This window comes from Pelodiscus sinensis, chromosome 1 (assembly GCF_052426305.1).
Source record: "Pelodiscus sinensis isolate ZL-2025 chromosome 1, ASM5242630v1, whole genome shotgun sequence".
Lineage (NCBI taxonomy): Eukaryota > Metazoa > Chordata > Testudines > Trionychidae > Pelodiscus > Pelodiscus sinensis.
In genome coordinates this window covers 200,164,662-200,183,398 of record NC_143052.1, presented here as the reverse complement: position 1 = coordinate 200,183,398, position 18,737 = coordinate 200,164,662, and the positions used below count along the sequence as shown (strand labels likewise).

The window sequence follows — 18,737 nt, the reverse complement described above, 5'->3', positions numbered from 1 at the left end:
CCACGTTGTCCAACCACCTGAGCACTGGGGCAGTTGGTACCACACTGACCAGGATGCCCTTGCATCCTGTGCCCCACCACAGGCCGGCTAGTGTCTTACTAGTGCACCGCATCGGGGGAGGGGAGGGAACACAGGAGAGGAGTGGCGCACACTCTCAATTTCACCTTTGCCTCACTCACACTGTATAAGTCTGTGTAGAGAAACAATATTAAGAAACAGTTTACTGTTCATATCAATATAAGGATGTACTCCTACAAGAACATACCGTGTGGGCTGGCAAAATTAGCTGTTTGTCCCATTGTTATTCCAAGGGAGGAAGGTGAAGGAGTTGGCCCAAATGATGCTGGTGATGGAGCTCTCAAAGCACCACTAGGGGAGCTTGCAGCATGAAGATTTCCTAATAAAGACACCCAGATGCAAAGAGCAATTCATTATGTATCCTACTTTTCTTTCAAAAACTTGAGTAAATAAATAACAAAGAAAATCAGAAAAAAACATGGTCTCAGTTTTTGGGACATGTCATACTAGCCTTGTAAAAATGTACTTTACCCCCAGAAGCTGTATCTTAGACTGCAATCAGCAATAGTACACTCTTATTGAGGAGACAGGATTCTAATTTATACAGTAACCAATCTTACTTCAAATGTTAATGTGAACTAGAAATTCTATAGTACATTCTACATGTACAGTACATGACATCTTTAGGTAATAGATATAATAGTTTTCAGCAGGCACATCAACTACAATTAAGATTGTATAACAATTTCCAATTTAAGCTGTATCTTCAGAGCCTTTTGAATTTTTCACTTAATTTTTAGTCTTGACCCATGTGGAAACATTTGGAAGTAGAAAGCTAAAACAGACTTTTCAGTTTAAATGAAGATTTTGATTTGACCACATTAGGAACATTTAAAAAAATTCTATGTTATGCAAGTACAGTAAATGTCAATTATGGTTCAAGTTCATACAGAGCTCACATTTCGTGTAACTAAGACCAACCACTCTGCACATGCCTCACAAGTAACAGAAGAGATAAGTAGGAGAGAAGTATGCAATAAATCATACTATTATTGAGAATATAAAAAGCTTACATTCCATAATACTTATTGCCAAATACAGGATTGAGAACCAACTTACCTGGTGACTGTGTATGCATCATGGAAGGAGATGGGGTCACTGTGTTGTGATAGGATGTGGGTGGTGAAGTAAGAGGGTAAGCTCCCGATGCTCCTGCCTGTTTTGCAAATGGCTGAAAGTGTCAACACAGTAAAACTGAAATCTTCAGTGATTTCACCCTGAATCTGAGTACTAATATTAATAAATTCAGCAAAAAAAGTAGTTTGATAATAGATGTGTCTAATCAACCTATCACCATAGCATCCAAGTCACCACACCTTATTCAGTGCTTGCTACTTTGTTTCATGATTTTGAAGACTTCACTCTCTTCCCTCAACCCATATAAACATCTCACCCTCTTCTTCACTCCTAACAATCCAAAGACCAACAATTGAATACAGACCCTCAGTTTACTAAAAATCTTGTACTTTAGGACCACATTGTCTCCCCTCGATTACATACTCCTTTTCTGTTTTAAAAAAAAAAAAAGACATGTTGAATGGTTCTCCAGAATGACAGTCAACATGTTACGTGCGCTCTATGATGCTATCTCAAAGTAAACATACATTAAAATACAAATAAATCTCCAAAGAGCCATTCGAAAGCAATATAGTATATTAGTCTCTCTATTATTCCACCTCTCTGGGGAAGACACAGCATACATGTTCTTAAAAAGTAGAGCTAATTATGGAGAACTAAGGCAATCCAGAGTAACTTATGGTTTTATTATTTTGCCTACAATATTACCTGTTGCTGTGATTGTTGGGGTTGAAGTTGTGATATCAATGAATCCATCATGTCTCCCCCAATAGGAGAAGGAGGATTATCATCCTCATTTACAGATCGTCTTCGTGCATCCTGATTGCTATCAACAAACATGTTCAGGAATGTCTGTGGATATATTTGATTATTATAATTTATTGCAGGCCTCTAACAGCAGTTTTATACTTAGGCTACTGCTATTCATACTTAGATCAATTGTATGCGTGCTATTTATAATTCATTCTGTTATCCCTAGATTAAAATATAAATTTCTTTACTTGAAATACAATTCACAAGATCAGGAAGTCAAAGACCAAATTTGGTTACAAAGAAATGGTTCCTGTTTGCCACTCTAGCAAATTCATCCTCAAAATTCAGTAATCTTTCATACAATTTCCTATTAAAAAGATAGTAACTATTTTAAGTAACTCCAGTTTTCTATATCAGTACAGGTTTATTCTCACAAGTTCTGAGAAAATAACCCCCTTCCTGTTACGTTCTACTGGCTTATGCCACATTATTATTAAAAGATGGAAATTTTAGTCTCCAGCCCTAAAGTATAAAAATTAACTCAATGCTGGTTAAATCAAATTCAGGAAGATCTAGAACATTTGTGAAGCCATACAGCTCTCTCAAGAGGCTGACAATTTTAAAATTTTAAGGAAACTATTAACCAAGAAATAAAATAAAAAGGTATATAATAATTTCAAGTAAACATAGGAATCAACACATTCTAGTCACTGAAAAATATTTTTGATAATTCTAAATTCAGATAGGACCTTCAATTGAGATAGAGGGTTGGTTTTGGTTTTTTTGGGCAAGTGTAAAAATTATCTTTACAACAATTCCATTTTCAACTCTTACAAAGGGGTGAAGCTTTTACTTAGAAGTAGGGCTGTCAATAAATAATGCACATAACTAAGTAAAAAATAACATTAAAAAATAAATCATAGAATACTAGAACTGGAAGGGACCTCAAGAGATCATCAAGTCCTATCCCCTGCCCTCACGGCAGGAAAGAAGTACCATCTAGATCACCCTGATTAGGGATGTTAAATATGGTGTATTTGTGTAAACACGTAATCACTGATTTTTAGCAGTTACATATTTACATGCAAGGGGGCAGGGCTTAAAAGTTGGCTCCCCGCAAGCACCAACTCCTGCCTGCGCCCTTCTCCCCCACTGTCTCTGATAGGGGGGCAGCAGTGCAAGAGGCAGGCGGCTCTGCAGGAGCTGCTATGCACAGGGGGCTGACTTAAAAGCTGGCTTCCTGCGTGTATGGCTCTAACCTGCCCTCCTAACCCCTGTGCTACTGTCTCTATCAAGAGGCAGCAGCATGGGGGGTGGGGGGAGACAGGCAACTCCATGGGAGCTGGTGCTTGTGAAAGCAGGCTTTTAAGCCTGCTCCCCCCAGTACAGGTCCCATCTCCCCCCCTCCATCCTGTGCTTCTGCCTCTGTGGGAGGCAGCAGGGGAGGGGGCACAGGCAGCTCCGGGAGCCAGCTTAAAAGCCAGTTCCAGCTCCCACCTTCTGGAGCTGTCTGGCCAGGAGGGAGAGCATCTAGCCAGGAAGGAGGGAGCAGGAACAAGGGAAGGTGTCAGAGCAAGCTGGGGGTGTAGGGTTTTGGCAGAGGGAGGGGACTAAGTGAGGGGACTGAGGTGGGGGGGGGGGGGTCTGGGCATGAGGCAGGATGCTTACCTGGCTTCGTGCCCCCTTGTAGCAACTGTAACCGCCACGCGGCCCAGGGCCGGCCCTGAGGCGCCGGTGATGCTGCTATGCAGTTGTGCACCTGCCCTGGAGGTGCCACTGAGAAGCATCAGCCCCAGCGCTGCCTCCCTCCCACCACAGCCTAACCTGCTTCAGGGAAGAGGGAGGACTCTCCATTGGCTGCAAGGGGAAGGAGAAGCAGGGCTGAGCTCCCACCCTGCATGCTGCTGAAAATCAGCTCACATGCCGCTTATGGGACTCGTGCTGTAGGTTGCTAACCCCAGCTCCAGATTCTCCCTTTCATCTCCCAATATACCCTGCCCACAGCTCCAATTGCACATACCCTCTTGCACACCCCAGTTTTTCCTCTCTCCTACACCTCCCATAGAACCCTATTCAAAAGCACACCTGTCTTCCCACTCCTTCCTGTCCCCTTCCCCACTGCAGACCCCTATTTCCTCTTCAGTCATTTTGTGTACATCTTGAGGAAGAAAAATATTTATCACTTTAAGGCAAAACTTCTGTGGTCTGGGACAATAGTCTGGCAACATCAGTGGTCTGGACTAGAGAGCCCAGTGGCAGAGGTTACTGGTGGCTTGGAGTGGAGCCGGTTGGCAGGTCCATCAGGGGAGAGGAGCGCATTGGGCACTGGAGACGGCAGCTGGCAGAGCAGGAAAGCTGGCGGAGGAGGGGGAAAGGTGCAGAGCTCATGGGGACATGGAGCCGACAAGATTGCCAGGGCCACTGGAACTCTGGAAGGGCCGCTGCAGCTCACGGGGCCTGGAGGCTCGGGAGAGGAGTCCAGTGCCTCCCCCCAGTCCTCCCTTAGTTCAACAAACTCTCTTGTCTAGGACTGGTCAGCTCCTGGGGGTGCCAGACCAGGGAGGTCCAACCTGTAGTGTTCATTCTTTGCCACTAATTTTCATAACTGAAAGTTTCTGTCAACAGAAGCTGGTGCACAAAATCTTCCCAAGGATTTCAGAAATTGCCCCATTAAAAATGTCTGCTATTCCCATTTCTCAATAGGAGTGAAACGCGGGTGGCCTCTTTCAAAATGGCTACTATCTCCCATGTGAGCTAAGTGAGCCATCAGATTTATGAGCAGCCTATGGCTTCATTGCCACTGAGAACAATGGGAGACTACAGGCTTTTCAAAGAGAGCAGCTCTGCATTGTTAATTTTCTATTTCAGAAAAGCCTATCAGCCCCTGCTAAAGAAGTGTTCAGCTATGAATAATGGAAAAAATTACCATTAATCCTAAAAATATCTTTAAATGTAGCTTTGGTACAAGATTTCAGTGAAGTTTAACTAAGAATGAAGCCTGAAGTGTCTGCATTATTAAGATCATTCAAGAGGGGAAAAAAAAGTATACACTGAAATCTGAATTTGTTGTTGGCTACGCTGAGTTAAAATCAATTTAAATGAATTGATTCGTTTTCTTGTAAACTAGGGATGTAAAATTGTGTTTAATCAGCTAATCGAATAGTTGATTACTCGATTAGTCGATAAGGGGGAGAACTGTAGAGCCACAGCACGATTAGCTCTTGGCCCCGGGAGATAACCCCACTTAGGCTCTGCCTTTTAAATATATTCAGAGCTGCCAGGTTCCCGTCGCTGCATCTCTGCTTTTGACTCTTAATGCATTTAAAAAATAGAAGCACAGCATCTGGGATCAAATGTAAGACGGGACAGATGATTCCTGTCTTGCGCTTGGTCCCCCACACTGAGCCTCTGCCTCCCTTACCCCCCCAAGGAAACAGTGCTGGGGGAACTGGCTTTTAAGACAACTTCTCCCAGCACCAGCTCTTGATCTCCACCCCTTTCTCTCGGTATGTCTACATTGCATTCCTCTTTCAAGAGAGGAATGCAAATGCAGACTAATGAAATTGCAAATAAAGCGTAGATTTGACTTTCCTGCGCTTCATTTGCATAATTGTGTCCGGGCGCTATTTTGAAATAACTGCGTCTAGACAGCGTTTCTTTTTTCGAAATAGGATATTTCAAAATAGCGCCCGGATGCGATTATGCAAATGAAGGGCAGGAAATTCAAATCCGTGCTTCATTTGAAATTTCTTTCACCTTCATTTGCATTCCTCTCTCGAAAGAGGAATGCAGTGTGTAGACATACCTTCTGTGATAGAAGCAGCAGGAGAGGGGAGGGGAAAGCAACTAATCAAGACACAGCTCGACTATGTAACATGCGTATGCTTATCGACTAGTCGCTTACATCCCTATTTTCAACCAGAAAATTCTGCACTCAAAAAGAGCAAGTGCTCTGATTTTTTACATATATTAGCTTCAGTGAAAAGCTCATCACAACAGACACAATGGAACCACGAGTGATGCTTCCATTACATTCCAGAAAACATAATTACCTTTAGACCTGGTGCAGGATAAAAACCTTCAACAATTTTACTATTGTCAAAAAGGCTATATGCTCCGTCACGGATTGCCACCACCCCACGGCTCCGGCAGTAGATGTCAATGCAGTACATATTCCGAAAAGCCAGCCTGATGTGTGTGGGTGACTGCGGCAGGATTGAGAAACATTGATAAGCAATGTTGATGCGGTGAGTCAGCCCTAGCATTGGCACAGTCGGAAGTTTGTTGATGGCAACTAATGGAGCCTGAGTATCAAACAATACCTGCAAAAGAACAGATATTGAGATATCAATTAGCTTCCACAATCAATCACAAAGTCTGTTTTTAAGGGAACCAGACCTAGTCTACACTACAAACGTCAATGCAAAGTGGCTTACCTTGACCTAGCTGTGTATGTTATGTTTGTCTCCCAACAACATAACTGCCCTGTTACAGCGACACATGAATACTCCCTCCCTGAATCAGTGTCAACGTACTCCGAAAAATACAGTGGGAATGTAGACGCAATGTTATTTATGTTGACCCTAACAGTCCTCCAGCAGCAATCCCACAATTCCTGACACTGACTGCTCTGGTCACAATTGTGAACTTCATTGCCCAGAGATCACAGAGACTGGAAAGTCTCGCTCACCTTGAAGCATGAACATTTTGAAAATGTTTTTTTCCTGACTGTCCATTTTGCAAGCTGTGTGCCACTTTCCAAACACAATGCCAGCTACGCATTCCAAACATGCTTCAGCTTAGAATCAACAGGCGATATTGGATCTCCTGGGACTGTGCGAAGAAGAGACTGTGCGGACACAGCTACAAACCAACAGCAGAAACATGGACATCTACAAGCAGATTGCACAGGAGTTGCAGGAATAGGGGTAAACAAGAACCAGCAGTAGGACCATATGAAAATGAAGCAACTATGTCAGGTGTATCAGAAGGCCAACAGTCGATCCAATGCCAAGCCACAGACCCTACTGGACCCAGCAGCCCTTGCCCACGGCCAGCCCCAGCCACTGGGAACAGAGGCTGCTCCGACAGCCCATTTGTTCCGGCCCGGGATGGCCACGGGCAGAGGCTGCTTTGCAGCAGCCTCCCCTACTTCACGCCCCCTCTGATAGAGGCAGTAGTGCAGGGGAGGGCAAGCAGCATTGTGGAGATGGTGCTGGGGAATATCAGCTTTTAAGCAATTTCTCCCCATCACCGGCTCCTGTTTCCCCCATCCCTACTGCCTGGGGGGGGAGGGGGCAAGCTAGTTGTCGAGTAGTAAATTCAACTACTTGCTTACATCCCTAGTGTCTGCTTGCAGCTTTTTAAACAGCTTTTTGCTCTTAAAAATGCAAGCACCTTCTCTGACCAGCCAACACTTATGATGAAGAAGTATTTCCAGTGACTCATCAGTGCTTGCAAAAGCATTAAAAAAACCAGTCCCTTTTGTTGATGTACTCTTGGGCAAGGTGGTCTGGTGCCCAACTAGGGATGTGTGCACTGTGTATTGTAGGGAAGTAAGCGAGTGGTCAAGTCAATTACTCACTACTTGCATCCCACCATGAATACAGACTGCTCTGGCAACAGCCCCTGTCCACAGGGGCAGGGGCTCCCAGCATAGACAAAGCCTCAGAAGAAAAATCAAATAATGGAGGATAATGAGCCCTGACATATTATCTACTCTTCTCCAATAAACATGAGCCATCTCTAATTTATTAAGGCCCAGATTCTGATACCCTTGGAGGAAAAAACCCTCAAAGATCAGAATCTGGGCCTTAGTTATCATAAAATTTAGAAAAGTGTAACTTTTCATAAAGAAAAATAAAATACAGTTACCTGTAATAACTGGACCACATTTGGTGTTTTATTGAACATCTCCTGGAGTTGGTGTAGGATAGTATTATGACAGTTACTGCAACCTGAATTTGGGCCAACTGTTCCCAAGGATATGTGGAATTTTTGATGTATGGAATTCCACTGAATACTGATCTATAATACCAAAGAAGAACGCACAATCTTTAACTGAAATAAAACAATCATATCAGACTGCAAGTTGTGAACCAGAAACAGGAGATTACACATACATACATATAAAAGTAATTGAAGTCAAAACGCCATGCAGAAAGATAGCACAGTTTTCTAAGAAAGTGTATTTTGTATATCTAGGAAATCCCCATGAGGAAAATTAGTGAGAGATGGGGAGAAAAAAGGCAACTAAAGAAACAAATTAGGCTATTGCCGTTAGCGTGTTACTCAGAGTATATCTGCTCTAAGCAGCTTTTAACAACAAGGCTGTGTCGACAAAGCCACGTTGCTAAAAGTCATCATGAGTGAGCGCAGTGTGTCAGCACTTTGGCCAACAAAATACATCTACCCCAACAAGCAACTTTCACTTTGTCGGCAGAAACTGGCATTCACATTTCAACTTGCTACAGAAAAACTGTGTCATTCATGGGGGAAGGAAGATGTTAAGCAAGTGTAAACATAGCCTAAAAAAATCGGAAGTTTCATATGTAGGGCCAAATTTTGTATCTGCAATTTAAAAACAATCCACCAATGTGGATCCCTGCAGATATAAACCAGAATCTGCAATTTGCAAGGTTCTAGATAAAAAATTTGTGTCTGCATCTGTATCTACAAAAATGAGCTGCGGATATAAAGTGAATATCCATGGATTTGCAGGACACTACTCATCAGTTAAAAAGAGGTGAGATAAAGAATCCAGGTCTTGAGAAACAGATCACTTCATTATCAACAAAACACATGTATTGGTAAAGTTATAGGTGTCTCACCACCACTACACCAAGATGCTATGATGGGTCAGGCCAATGTGTAGTTGCAATACCATGCACAATCTAACATGCTATTTGTGACATTTAAGGGAAGTAACTATCACAATTAGTTGTTCCCTATAATTTTTTCCCACACATTTGGAATGAATTTTGTTATGTGCACCAATAAGAAAGTGATGTGTGACATCACCCGCATATTGGTGGGGCTGAGAGGGTTAGAGTATGACTTCAGACAGGAGACCCCTCCCATGACTGGTGGTGAGGATAAGGGCAGTGCAGCCACGCTGCCAAGAGGAGTTGCTGTGCGAGGCACTAGCTCCCTGATGCAACAGGACCACACCCCTCTCCAAAGGCTGCAGTGGCTCTTGGGACTAGATCCCACTGAGATTTGCAGTCTATCCAAAGCAGATGTTTGTATTCGAGCAGGGCTCTAGCCACGTGGCACTGAAATAGTCCGCAGCAAAATGAGAAAACATTTACATGATTCCTTTTTAAATTAAAAGTGGAAAAAAATATTGAATTTCAGAAGTTTTGTCAGAGCCTTAATTTTATTTTTGTTAAGAGAGCACTCCAACATAACTGTCCTCCTAGCATTTAACATTCTAATTATGTAAATATTTAGGCATCCCGCAAATTAATGATGGCCTAGCATGCATTACTTACAGCTTCCCTGCTTTACTTAATAAGAATTCTTTCCTGTTCTTTAAATGAGGTGGAGGAGCTTTTTGCTTAAAATTCCAAAAACTCTGAACCTATATAATTTAATTTCAAATGTAGCCTTAGAATTGACTAAGAGTTACTTACTGAGCTTCCCTTGGTAGTTCCATAACAAAGGATTAGCTTGCGATAGTTGTAGACTCGGACCTCTGAGAACACATTTAGGTGGTTGGGTATTTCTTTTCAGGAAGAGAAAAAAAGTGCTAGGATGAGAAAGCTTACATATTTACATAAGATGCACTAAAAGTGTAACAGTAAAAGAAAATATTTTTGTACCTGGCAAAGACCGTGCAAACTCCAGTACACATTCATATAGCCGAGCAATACTGTTCCAATCATTGAGGAACATCTCAACAACTTTTCGACCTCCGACTGGTTCAGACAATTGGTTTTCGTAAGTCAGGTAGACATGACGGGTTGGCCCTGCAGTGTCAGTAATGATTGGCATTTAATAGGGAACGTAAAGAAAAAGGAGTCAAATCCGCAAAAAAGATTTCTGCAAAACTAACCTTGCTCTCTGGAAGATGTGCTGTTAAGCGGACAATTTGCAAATATCAGTTCAGCAACCCACGTGCGGTTATTTCTACCTTGCAATCGGAAAGTGCAATCAAGAAGAGACCGGTCTAGAGCTTTCTGGGTTTCTTCACTTGTACCTTTACATGGAGGAATTCTGCCCATGAAGAAAAGAGTGCGCAGTTGTATACATTACAGTTCCATGAGTGCAGAATATATATGTTGAAATATTTTCCAGAATGACACTGCAGAGCATTGAATGGAAGAGAGCTGGGACTGGAGAAATTAAGCCAGGTACTTTCTTTCAAGAACTGTAGAAAAGTATAGTATCTTGCAATACAAGTAAATTATATGCAAATGCTACAAAACATTGTTAGATAAGGGGGTAGATCAACCTCCAACAGATCTACCATCAAATTGCTGTCAAAATAAGTACTTTGAAGGGAGCTCAACTCAGCCCTCCTGGCTCAAAGAACTTTACTCATGAGCGGCTTCTATAGAAAAAGTTGCTAAATAAAGTCTTTGTAGGAGTGTAGTGTCAGCTTTGAGCCTTTATTACCCAGCCTTCAAATTGGGATTCAGTTTCCCTTTTAAAATACATTTTCATTCTAAAGCCAATCTAACAAACTCGGATAATATTTTAATTCCCAAAATTATATTCATACACCAAATATTGATGACCAAATTCAGAGAGACCACTAGAAAAGCCATTCCCAAATTATGGGTCACGACCTCCAAAAGGGGGTCATGACACATTTGAAGATGCAGTGATCCCTACTGTGAGGAAGAGGACACTTTGTTCCACACAGCATGACTTGACATGTATGGTTCACATGAAATCGCAACACATGGAGGATATCATTTTTGCTCTACAAAATGGCACCCTCCACACAGCATGACTTCACATGCACAGCACTACTAGGTACCTGCCAGCCCTGCTCTGGGATAGCCACAGCACGTAACCTCTGGAGAGGACCAGGCCCACCACAGAGAGGGGCTGCGAAGGATGAAGCTTACTGGTTAACCTTTTACATCCCTAAGTAAAAGCTGCACAATTCTAGGTAGACATACTTATACCAGTATAAAGGTGCTTTATCAATACAGTTTATTTCCATTACAGCTATATGAAAAGGTTACGTTAGACAAGCGTATTTTTAGGATGGATATTAACCCTCCCATTTCAGGGCATAAGCTAGACCAGGACTACTCAACACGCGGCACATGACCTGTTTGTTTGCAGCTCGCGGTGAGGTTTGGGTTCACGTGGGGCTCAACACGCAGCCCATGGGTGGAAGCCAAAACAAAAAAGTAGTCAATATAATGGTCTTCTGTTGATATGCGTTTTAGTAATTAAATTCCTGTTCTGTCATAGGTGGAAATTGGGTAAATATAACATTTTATTAATATCAGCAGAACTGACTTAAATGGGGCCTGAGTGTTGTGTTGTCTTGCATTCATCTTTGTATTCATGCCCGTCAGTGAGAAAGAAGCTATTTGAATATATAGTTGCATCTATATGCAACCACACTTAAGTTGCGGCCCTCGGCATGTGCTGTGAGTGAGTATCATTGTGGCTCTCTGGGCTTCCGAAGTTGAGTAGCCCATAGCTAGGCAGTAACTGAGGGAGCTTAAGAAGCAACTTGCCCTACAAGCAGTTTCTCTCTTCAGGATTCCTAGCACCTTCCTCTAAAACAACTGGTATTGGCCACTGTGAGAGATGGAACACTGAACCAATGTACCACTGGCATGACCCAATACAGCAATTCCTATGTCCATGGCTCAAGCCATGACTACATCTGAGAACTCTCTTCAGGAGCTATCACTACAGAGGTCACCTGGAGATACCTGAACTAGCTGTCTTTAGATATTAGGATCTGGGGCTACTAGTGAATATTCTCAGTGAAAAGCCCTCTGCTTATAAATTAAGTTTCCCTCCAGTGGTTAACTATATCCCAAGTCTGTTGACCTTCAGGACACAATATCAGGAACTCTGTTTAATAATCAAGGTTTTGCTTGAAGACATGTGATTTGAGATGTGAACAAATAATAACTGTTGCTTTCTACAGAACATCCCTTTTCTTCCACTTATCAACAAAGATAAATTATGTTAATTTCTGTGTGCCTCAAAATATGAGGAAGGGCATACTGTTCAACTCTACAAAACGAAATGAAAAAAGAAGTACAGTTCCAGAGAACTATAGGCTGCTATATTAAATTAAATTAAATTAAATTTATTTATTTATTTTATATTAAAGCCTTCATCTGGCAGAGGATGAGACGAAGGCTGGTAAGAACTATGGGCTAGCTGCATCAGTATAATTCACGTTTCTGGAAAGAGAGGTACTATGAAACCTCCCAAGCCAACGTTCTAACCTCCTGATTGCTGACAGACTCCTGCATAGATACTAGTGTCTACCCATAGATGCGGATATCCGTGAATAGACATTGATCTTCAGGGCCCTACTCCCAAGAAACACTGTGGCCAATGGAGAGGAACATGGTACCCCCGTTCCCAGGAGCCAACATATCCTAACAAGCATAGCTGTACCGCTCCTAGCCACATCTCGTCAGTGGGTTGTCTCCTGGCAGGGCTGGGGGCAGTATAGTCACACTACTGGGCGGAGCTGTGGCACGACGGCTGGCTCCCTGGAGCAGTGGGACCACATTCCTCTCCCCACTTGTCAGCGTCTCTTGGGAGTCAAGTCCTGTGGGTCAGCAGATACCAACGTCTATCTGTGGATATTTGCATCCACAGGTAGATATTTGTGTCCACGCAGGGCTCTACTAACAGATACTCAGGGAATGCGGGACACAGGCTATTTCAGGTTGAACTTAGGGTTGAACTCCTAAAATCCAGGACTCTCTGATCCAGAAACATCTGTGGTCCAGCAGGACCATGAATATTGTTGGACCAGAGAGCTCCGGCTGTCCAGGTTCAAAAGCACAGCTCGGGCTAGCTGGTGGTGGGGAGCCCAGCCCCGAATGGAGAACACAGACCTGGCCTGAGTTGGCAGCCAGTTGCACGGCTGGCAGTGGGGACCTCAGCCTGGCCCAGGCTGGAGTCAGCTGAGAGCGCAGCCTGGGCCAGCGCCATAGCAGGAGAGGGATGATGCAGTGGCCCTGCTGGGACTGGAGGCAGCAGAGCTGGCCCCTGTCTGGAGCTGGCATGGTGGGGGGATGCAGCCCCAGCCAAGCCTGGCATGGTGTGGGGCTGAAGATAGCGGCAGGAGGCAGGGAGCGCAGTCCCAGCTGGGAGCAGCTCCTACATCCAGGTAGGGAACCTTGACTTCCCCTCATCCAGAAAACACTGTTGTTTGGGACCACTCAGGTTCCAAGGGTGCTGGACAAAGGAGGTACAGCATGTAGTATAATGGCAAATCCTGCCAACGGTAATAACAGAAAATGCTAAGTTAGCAAGCTACCATTCAGACAGATCTGTCTGGAACAAGGAAGGATAGATCATTTCTTATAGCTTCTGTGCATTTGTTCAGGTCTGGAAGAGACAGAAATTTTAATGTATTGGGCCCCTTAGCTGGTCAATACCCACCTATAAACCAGACACAAGGATTGGCTGTTCCAACCATCAAGGGCAATAAATCCTCTTTCTACTCTTTCCCTCCCCACTCCAGGCCACATACCTCCCCAGTCAGGATAAGATAAACCATTAAAATGACAATGCGTTTCAAAGTTTAGCGTTGCAAGGTATCAAACTCTTCAAATGCTCTTTTTTCCTAATACTGTTCATGTACTTGATAAAATGAAAGGTGTAACAATATCTTACTTTAATAAACGTATAGCATGGCTGAAGCCATCTCCTTCTACCTGTACTCCTTGATGTGGAATCTCCATATTAGATAACTAAATAAAAAAGAAAATGTTATTAAGTTATCATAGAATCCTAGGGCTGCAAGAGACCTCAGGAGGTCATTAAGTCCAACCCCTGCCCAAAGCAGGACCAACCCCAACTAAATCATCCCAGCCAGGGCCTTGTCAAGCCAGGACTTAAAAACCTCTAAGGATGGAGATTCCATCACCTCCCTAGGTAACCCATTCCAGTACTTCACCACTGCTCATAACAAACTCACTCAAAGGGGGAAAACATGCACCTTCTGCAAGTGTGCATTTTGCTCTGAATGAGTTTCACATTCTAAGCATAGAAAATTGAGATAACTGGCCAGCACACCATGCTCTTTTGTCTTCTTGACATCCTATTCTCTCCCCTTTTCTCTCTTCACTTTCTCCTGACCAGCTGGAATAGGAGGACTGAGTTCTAAAGCACTCAGTGTCCCGCCTCAGTTGGCCCATACAAACAGATTCTGAGCATCGGCCAGATGTGCATTTCGAATGGAAGGTATAGAGAATGAGAGGGGGAACAGCATGCAGAAATGTCTGCAGACAGGTCAGCTCATGGTCCCACATATAGACAGATCCGTTTATACTAAGAAATCCTTGGAAAATTTTAATCTCGTAACACTTACCTCCATACGAAGTCCTATAAATGGCATATTTGTATCACACATTGCTACTAGATGAGCTAGCACTTTATTGAAGGCACACATTTCTCCAGACCGTTTTGGTTTCTTAGATTCTACAGAACATGGATCACCAGACAACTAAAATTGAAACAGAGAAAGATGGTATGTATTAGCACATTTGGAAAACTGATCAAGATCAGTGTTCCCTGTAGGGTGTGTGCTTGTACGGTCACTCAGGAGAGATTCAAATGCTGCCCAGATAATTAGCAGAGTAGCCATAGCTAGGGTTTTTGTTTCTGCTGTTGGTGCACATTTACATGAACTTTGGTGCATATACAAAAATGTATTCTGCACGAAGATAGAAAAATCCTCACATGGATGGAAAAGGTTAGAGAGAACAATGACCAAGAGCCCCTTAATTTTATCATCTTTCATACAAATTAACACATTTTTAATTAGAAATTTTGCGCTAAATTACTCCATAACCTCAACTCATAGTTCTTTCTATCTAGTCACCCTTTCTTATAAAATACCTCCCTAAAAAACCCTTTACATACATGCCATCAATCCTAACATCAGGCACCATAGGCAAAGACTACTTTAAAAAGTAAACAGTTAAAGTTTTATACATTTAAAAGCCTAACTTCAGGGTTACCAGACTAGAGCAAAGGGGGGGGGGGAATTACGGCCCATGGGTCACACCCAGCCCACAGGGCCCCCTTCTGCCTGGTTCCTATGCTTTCAGGGAGGCTGGCCCTTTACCTCTCATTCTGCCCCCCCTTCTCCACAGCCTCAACTCACTGTGCCTCCAGAGCTGATGCTTTGGGTAGCTTGGCTGTGAGCTCTGCTGGGCGGTGTGGCCATAGCACCACTAGCCCTGTTGCTCTGGATGGGGAGCAGAGGAGGTTGGATAAAGGGGAAAGCGTTCCTCGAGGAGCATTTGGGGGTTGGACCACACCTGGCTGTTTGGGGAGGCACAGCCCTCCCTTAACCTTTCCTACCCAGCCCTCCATACAATTTCAGAACCTCAATGTGACCCTCAGGCCAAAATTGCCCACACCTGCTCTATTACTTAAAAAAAGATCAACTATAGGCATATCACAGTTAAGTTAAATTAAGTTACTATTACTAATTCCAATATTAACAAATTATGTTGCCCTTACCTAAAATATCCTTTATTAAAAATAACTATATAAGCCCAGGTTGTCAAAACTAGTAGTAATAAAGGCAGAACTCAAGGCCACTAATTAATTTATTTCTATGGCTGCTAAAACAATAGAAGATCACACACAGTGAAAGTGTATTTGACTAAGGTCTCATCTACAAAGAGAACGTATTCTGGAATAAGGGAGTGTGAGTGAAGTGCAATCACTTTTCCAGAATAGCTACTGTCGAGTAACTTATTACACAATAACCAATCCAGTACTTTGCCCCATATAGACAAGCCTTTAATTGTTGCCAAATGTAAGTTACATAACATTTCAAATATGCCATTATTAAAATAGGAAGCGATCCTCAAGCTGCATCTAGTTTTGAGCTGGGACAAATTAATCTTGTAAGTACTTCTAATTTAGCCACAACCAGACACTATTTACAATCCTAGGGCAAGCAATAGTGTCAGTTTCCATACGGATTTACAAACCTTGCGCTTGGCACCACCTTTTGCTTGTTTCCCACTTTTTATATCTAGTACCAACTCCTCAATGTTTGGTTTGAATTGCTGTAGTAACAGTGCAGTAGCAGGGCAGTCATCTCCTTCAGGATAGCTCACAGAGAGAAAATAATTCTTGTATTCCAGTTCTGTAGGGTTGCCAGGAACTTCAAACATTTCTACCACCTATATTTAAAAAAAAACATTTTGAAAGGGTCTTAAAAAAATTTAAAAAGTTAAACTACATGAGTTTTTTTCCATTCTTCCAAAAGCTATTTTGTCTTTCTAAGAACATTGTATTGTAACAGGAAAAAAATTGTGAAGAGAAGAGAGACCAACCTGCTTGCACTTAAAAAACAAGTCAGAAGGCTTATGGGGAAACAAAAATGGATTATGCTCATGCTAACCATATTGCTTAATAGACAGACCCTGGAATCTAGAAAAATGGGGACTAGACATTTAAAGCCATCAGCATTGGTAGCCAGTCTATGATTATGTATTTACCAGTTTAAAAAAAATTGTGTTTGTTACACTTCTGTCTCCAACCACAAATTTCAGAAAAGTGTTTTCTAATTACTTACAATGTAGTACTGTGGAAGGCGAGTGAGTTTGATAAACAGTTTGTGCTTGGAAAGGTTTCCAACGGGATGGCTTGCATAATTAGCTAGCTGCAATGTTTCACTGGTTACTGTAGGCAGATGTTTTATAGACTGTTTGCATCGCTGCTGTCCAAGCCAAAACCTTGCATTAAAAGAAACAACTGTTAGTGCTTTGATGTTTTTATGTATAAAAATGCTCCAAAACAGTAATATACAAATTGAAGTTAATGTAAAGTTAATTACCCTAGACCAACAGAATTTTTAAAATTAGATTTACTTGCCTCAACCTATGTTAATATTTTCATCTGTCTCGGCTCTGATAATAATTCAATTTCATTTGTTTATAGTCCATTTCACTTTTAAATTCTTACTGCTGCAACATTCGAATTTCAAAGACTACAGGGAAGTGTTCTTTCATTTAAGAACTTACAGTCAGGGAGATTGTAAAAGATAATGCTGGACACTTTTCAGCAGGATCACAAGTTTTAGCGAGTTCACAACATGGCCCCTTCCAACTTTACTGTGGCCCATTAAAAAACGTACTTAGGAAGAAATCTTACGTAAGTGTTCTGGCAAGCAACATCACTATTTTCTAAACAGACTCTGACGCTTCACTCCAACTACTTTCTGAGTTTCTGCCATTTGCTAGCATGATTACATGAGCTTGAAATTTCAGGATGAAGAGGGCCTGGCCTAATAGAAGATATTACAACACATTTATCCTAATATGCTGACTCAGAATCAGTAAAATATGTGAGATGTTTACAATTGGATTCTGGTCACATGGGCAAGATTACAAGCCCAGAGATAAACAGAATGAGCCAGAGATAAACAGCTTGATTACTGAGCATCCAGTTCTGTGGCTTCCAGCTGAAGTTTTGGGTGCTTGCAATCTCTGCAAATCAGAACAATAATTCACAAAAGGAAGCCTACCAGGTCCTAATGGCTGTTTTAGGACAGAGCTTCGCTGCCTCAGGGATTGCAATGCTCTCTCAGCCTTCAGTTACAGATCACAATTTGTAACACAGGAATGCTGATAATTTCCCAGGGTGCCAACAGAATATGATTTTTACAGTAACATGCTGGGAGTTTGGGGAGCTTCACGGTGAAGCGGATTAGATATGGGATTTTGTTTTCACATGGCTTTTAATTGTATTTGTATTACTTATGACAGTCAGGCTTGGGAGGCTCTAAGGCAGAGGTGGGCAACAGTGGGCACCTAAGATAAGCACCCGCACGAGCACGCACCAAACATTTTCCTTCCACCCACCTCCTCAGCAGAGCCATGCAGTGGCTGCTCACATACTCCATGGGTGAGGCTGGTGGTGGACAGCTTCCCCACCCCAGGAGCAGCAGGGCATCCACCACACAGCCCTGGCCCTAGCTTCAGCCCTTCCCCAGGGCTGATGCTGCAGGCTGCATGGCAGCTGCTCCAGTGGTGCCGGCCAGAGTCAGAGCTGGAGCCACATATCCGGCATCAGTGGCAGCCCCGGCTAGGGCCAGAATCGTGTATTGGGTAGCGGGGGCAGCCCCAGCCAGGTCAGAGTGGGAGCCATGTGTCAGCAGTTCTGGTGGCCCTGACTGCCTCAGATGCCCAAAGCTAGAGCATCATCTGAGGCAGCAGTGGCAGCCTTGGCTGGGTCTGGAGCCACGTGGTAGGCAGCGGTAGCGGCCACGTGCCAGCTGCTCTGGCGACCCCAGCTGGGGCGAGGGCTGGAGTCGCGTGGGCACCCGCTGGTGAGCTCCAAGTCCGTGTGAGGCACTCCATCAGCTGCAGTGGAACAGGCAGTGCTCCTGGGGCTGGGAAGGCACCACCATCGAGCAGCGACTATCTTAGGAGCAGGGTGGGATGCAGGGCAGGAGAGGTGGCCACTGACCCACTGTTCCCAGGGCTCGTGGGGAACTTCCTTCCCTGCGCCCGAGGGAGCAGTCCAGTGGCAGCACAAGGTAAATGGGGCTGGGAGGCTTCCATGAACCTGTGTGGCGGGCAGGTGGCTATGTCTGTGAGCACAGGGAGGTGGCCACATAATGGGCTTCCAGGCAG

The 18,737-nt window shown here is 43.4% G+C and overlaps 1 protein-coding gene across 2 annotated transcripts in view; it reads right to left on the bottom strand.

Moving 5' to 3' along the window:
• MED14 (mediator complex subunit 14) overlaps nt 1-18,737 on the bottom strand; it is a 58,044-nt gene that overhangs the window by 13,531 nt on the left and 25,776 nt on the right. Inside the window, exons 13-24 of one of the 2 annotated variants that reach the window (XM_075913119.2) lie at nt 16,676-16,835; nt 16,086-16,280; nt 14,447-14,581; nt 13,750-13,826; nt 9,965-10,125; nt 9,732-9,878; nt 9,543-9,634; nt 7,783-7,935; nt 5,961-6,230; nt 1,864-2,007; nt 1,138-1,234; nt 266-397 (exon numbers count right to left, since the gene is read on the bottom strand). In XM_075913119.2, coding sequence (XP_075769234.2) covers nt 266-397; nt 1,138-1,234; nt 1,864-2,007; nt 5,961-6,230; nt 7,783-7,935; nt 9,543-9,634; nt 9,732-9,878; nt 9,965-10,125; nt 13,750-13,826; nt 14,447-14,581; nt 16,086-16,280; nt 16,676-16,835 — 1,763 coding nt within the window. Of the gene's footprint in view, nt 1-265; nt 398-1,137; nt 1,250-1,863; nt 2,008-5,960; nt 6,231-7,782; nt 7,936-9,542; nt 9,635-9,731; nt 9,879-9,964; nt 10,126-13,749; nt 13,827-14,446; nt 14,582-16,085; nt 16,281-16,675; nt 16,836-18,737 lie in introns of both variants that reach the window. The other variant, XM_075913110.2, reaches the window with a different exon arrangement.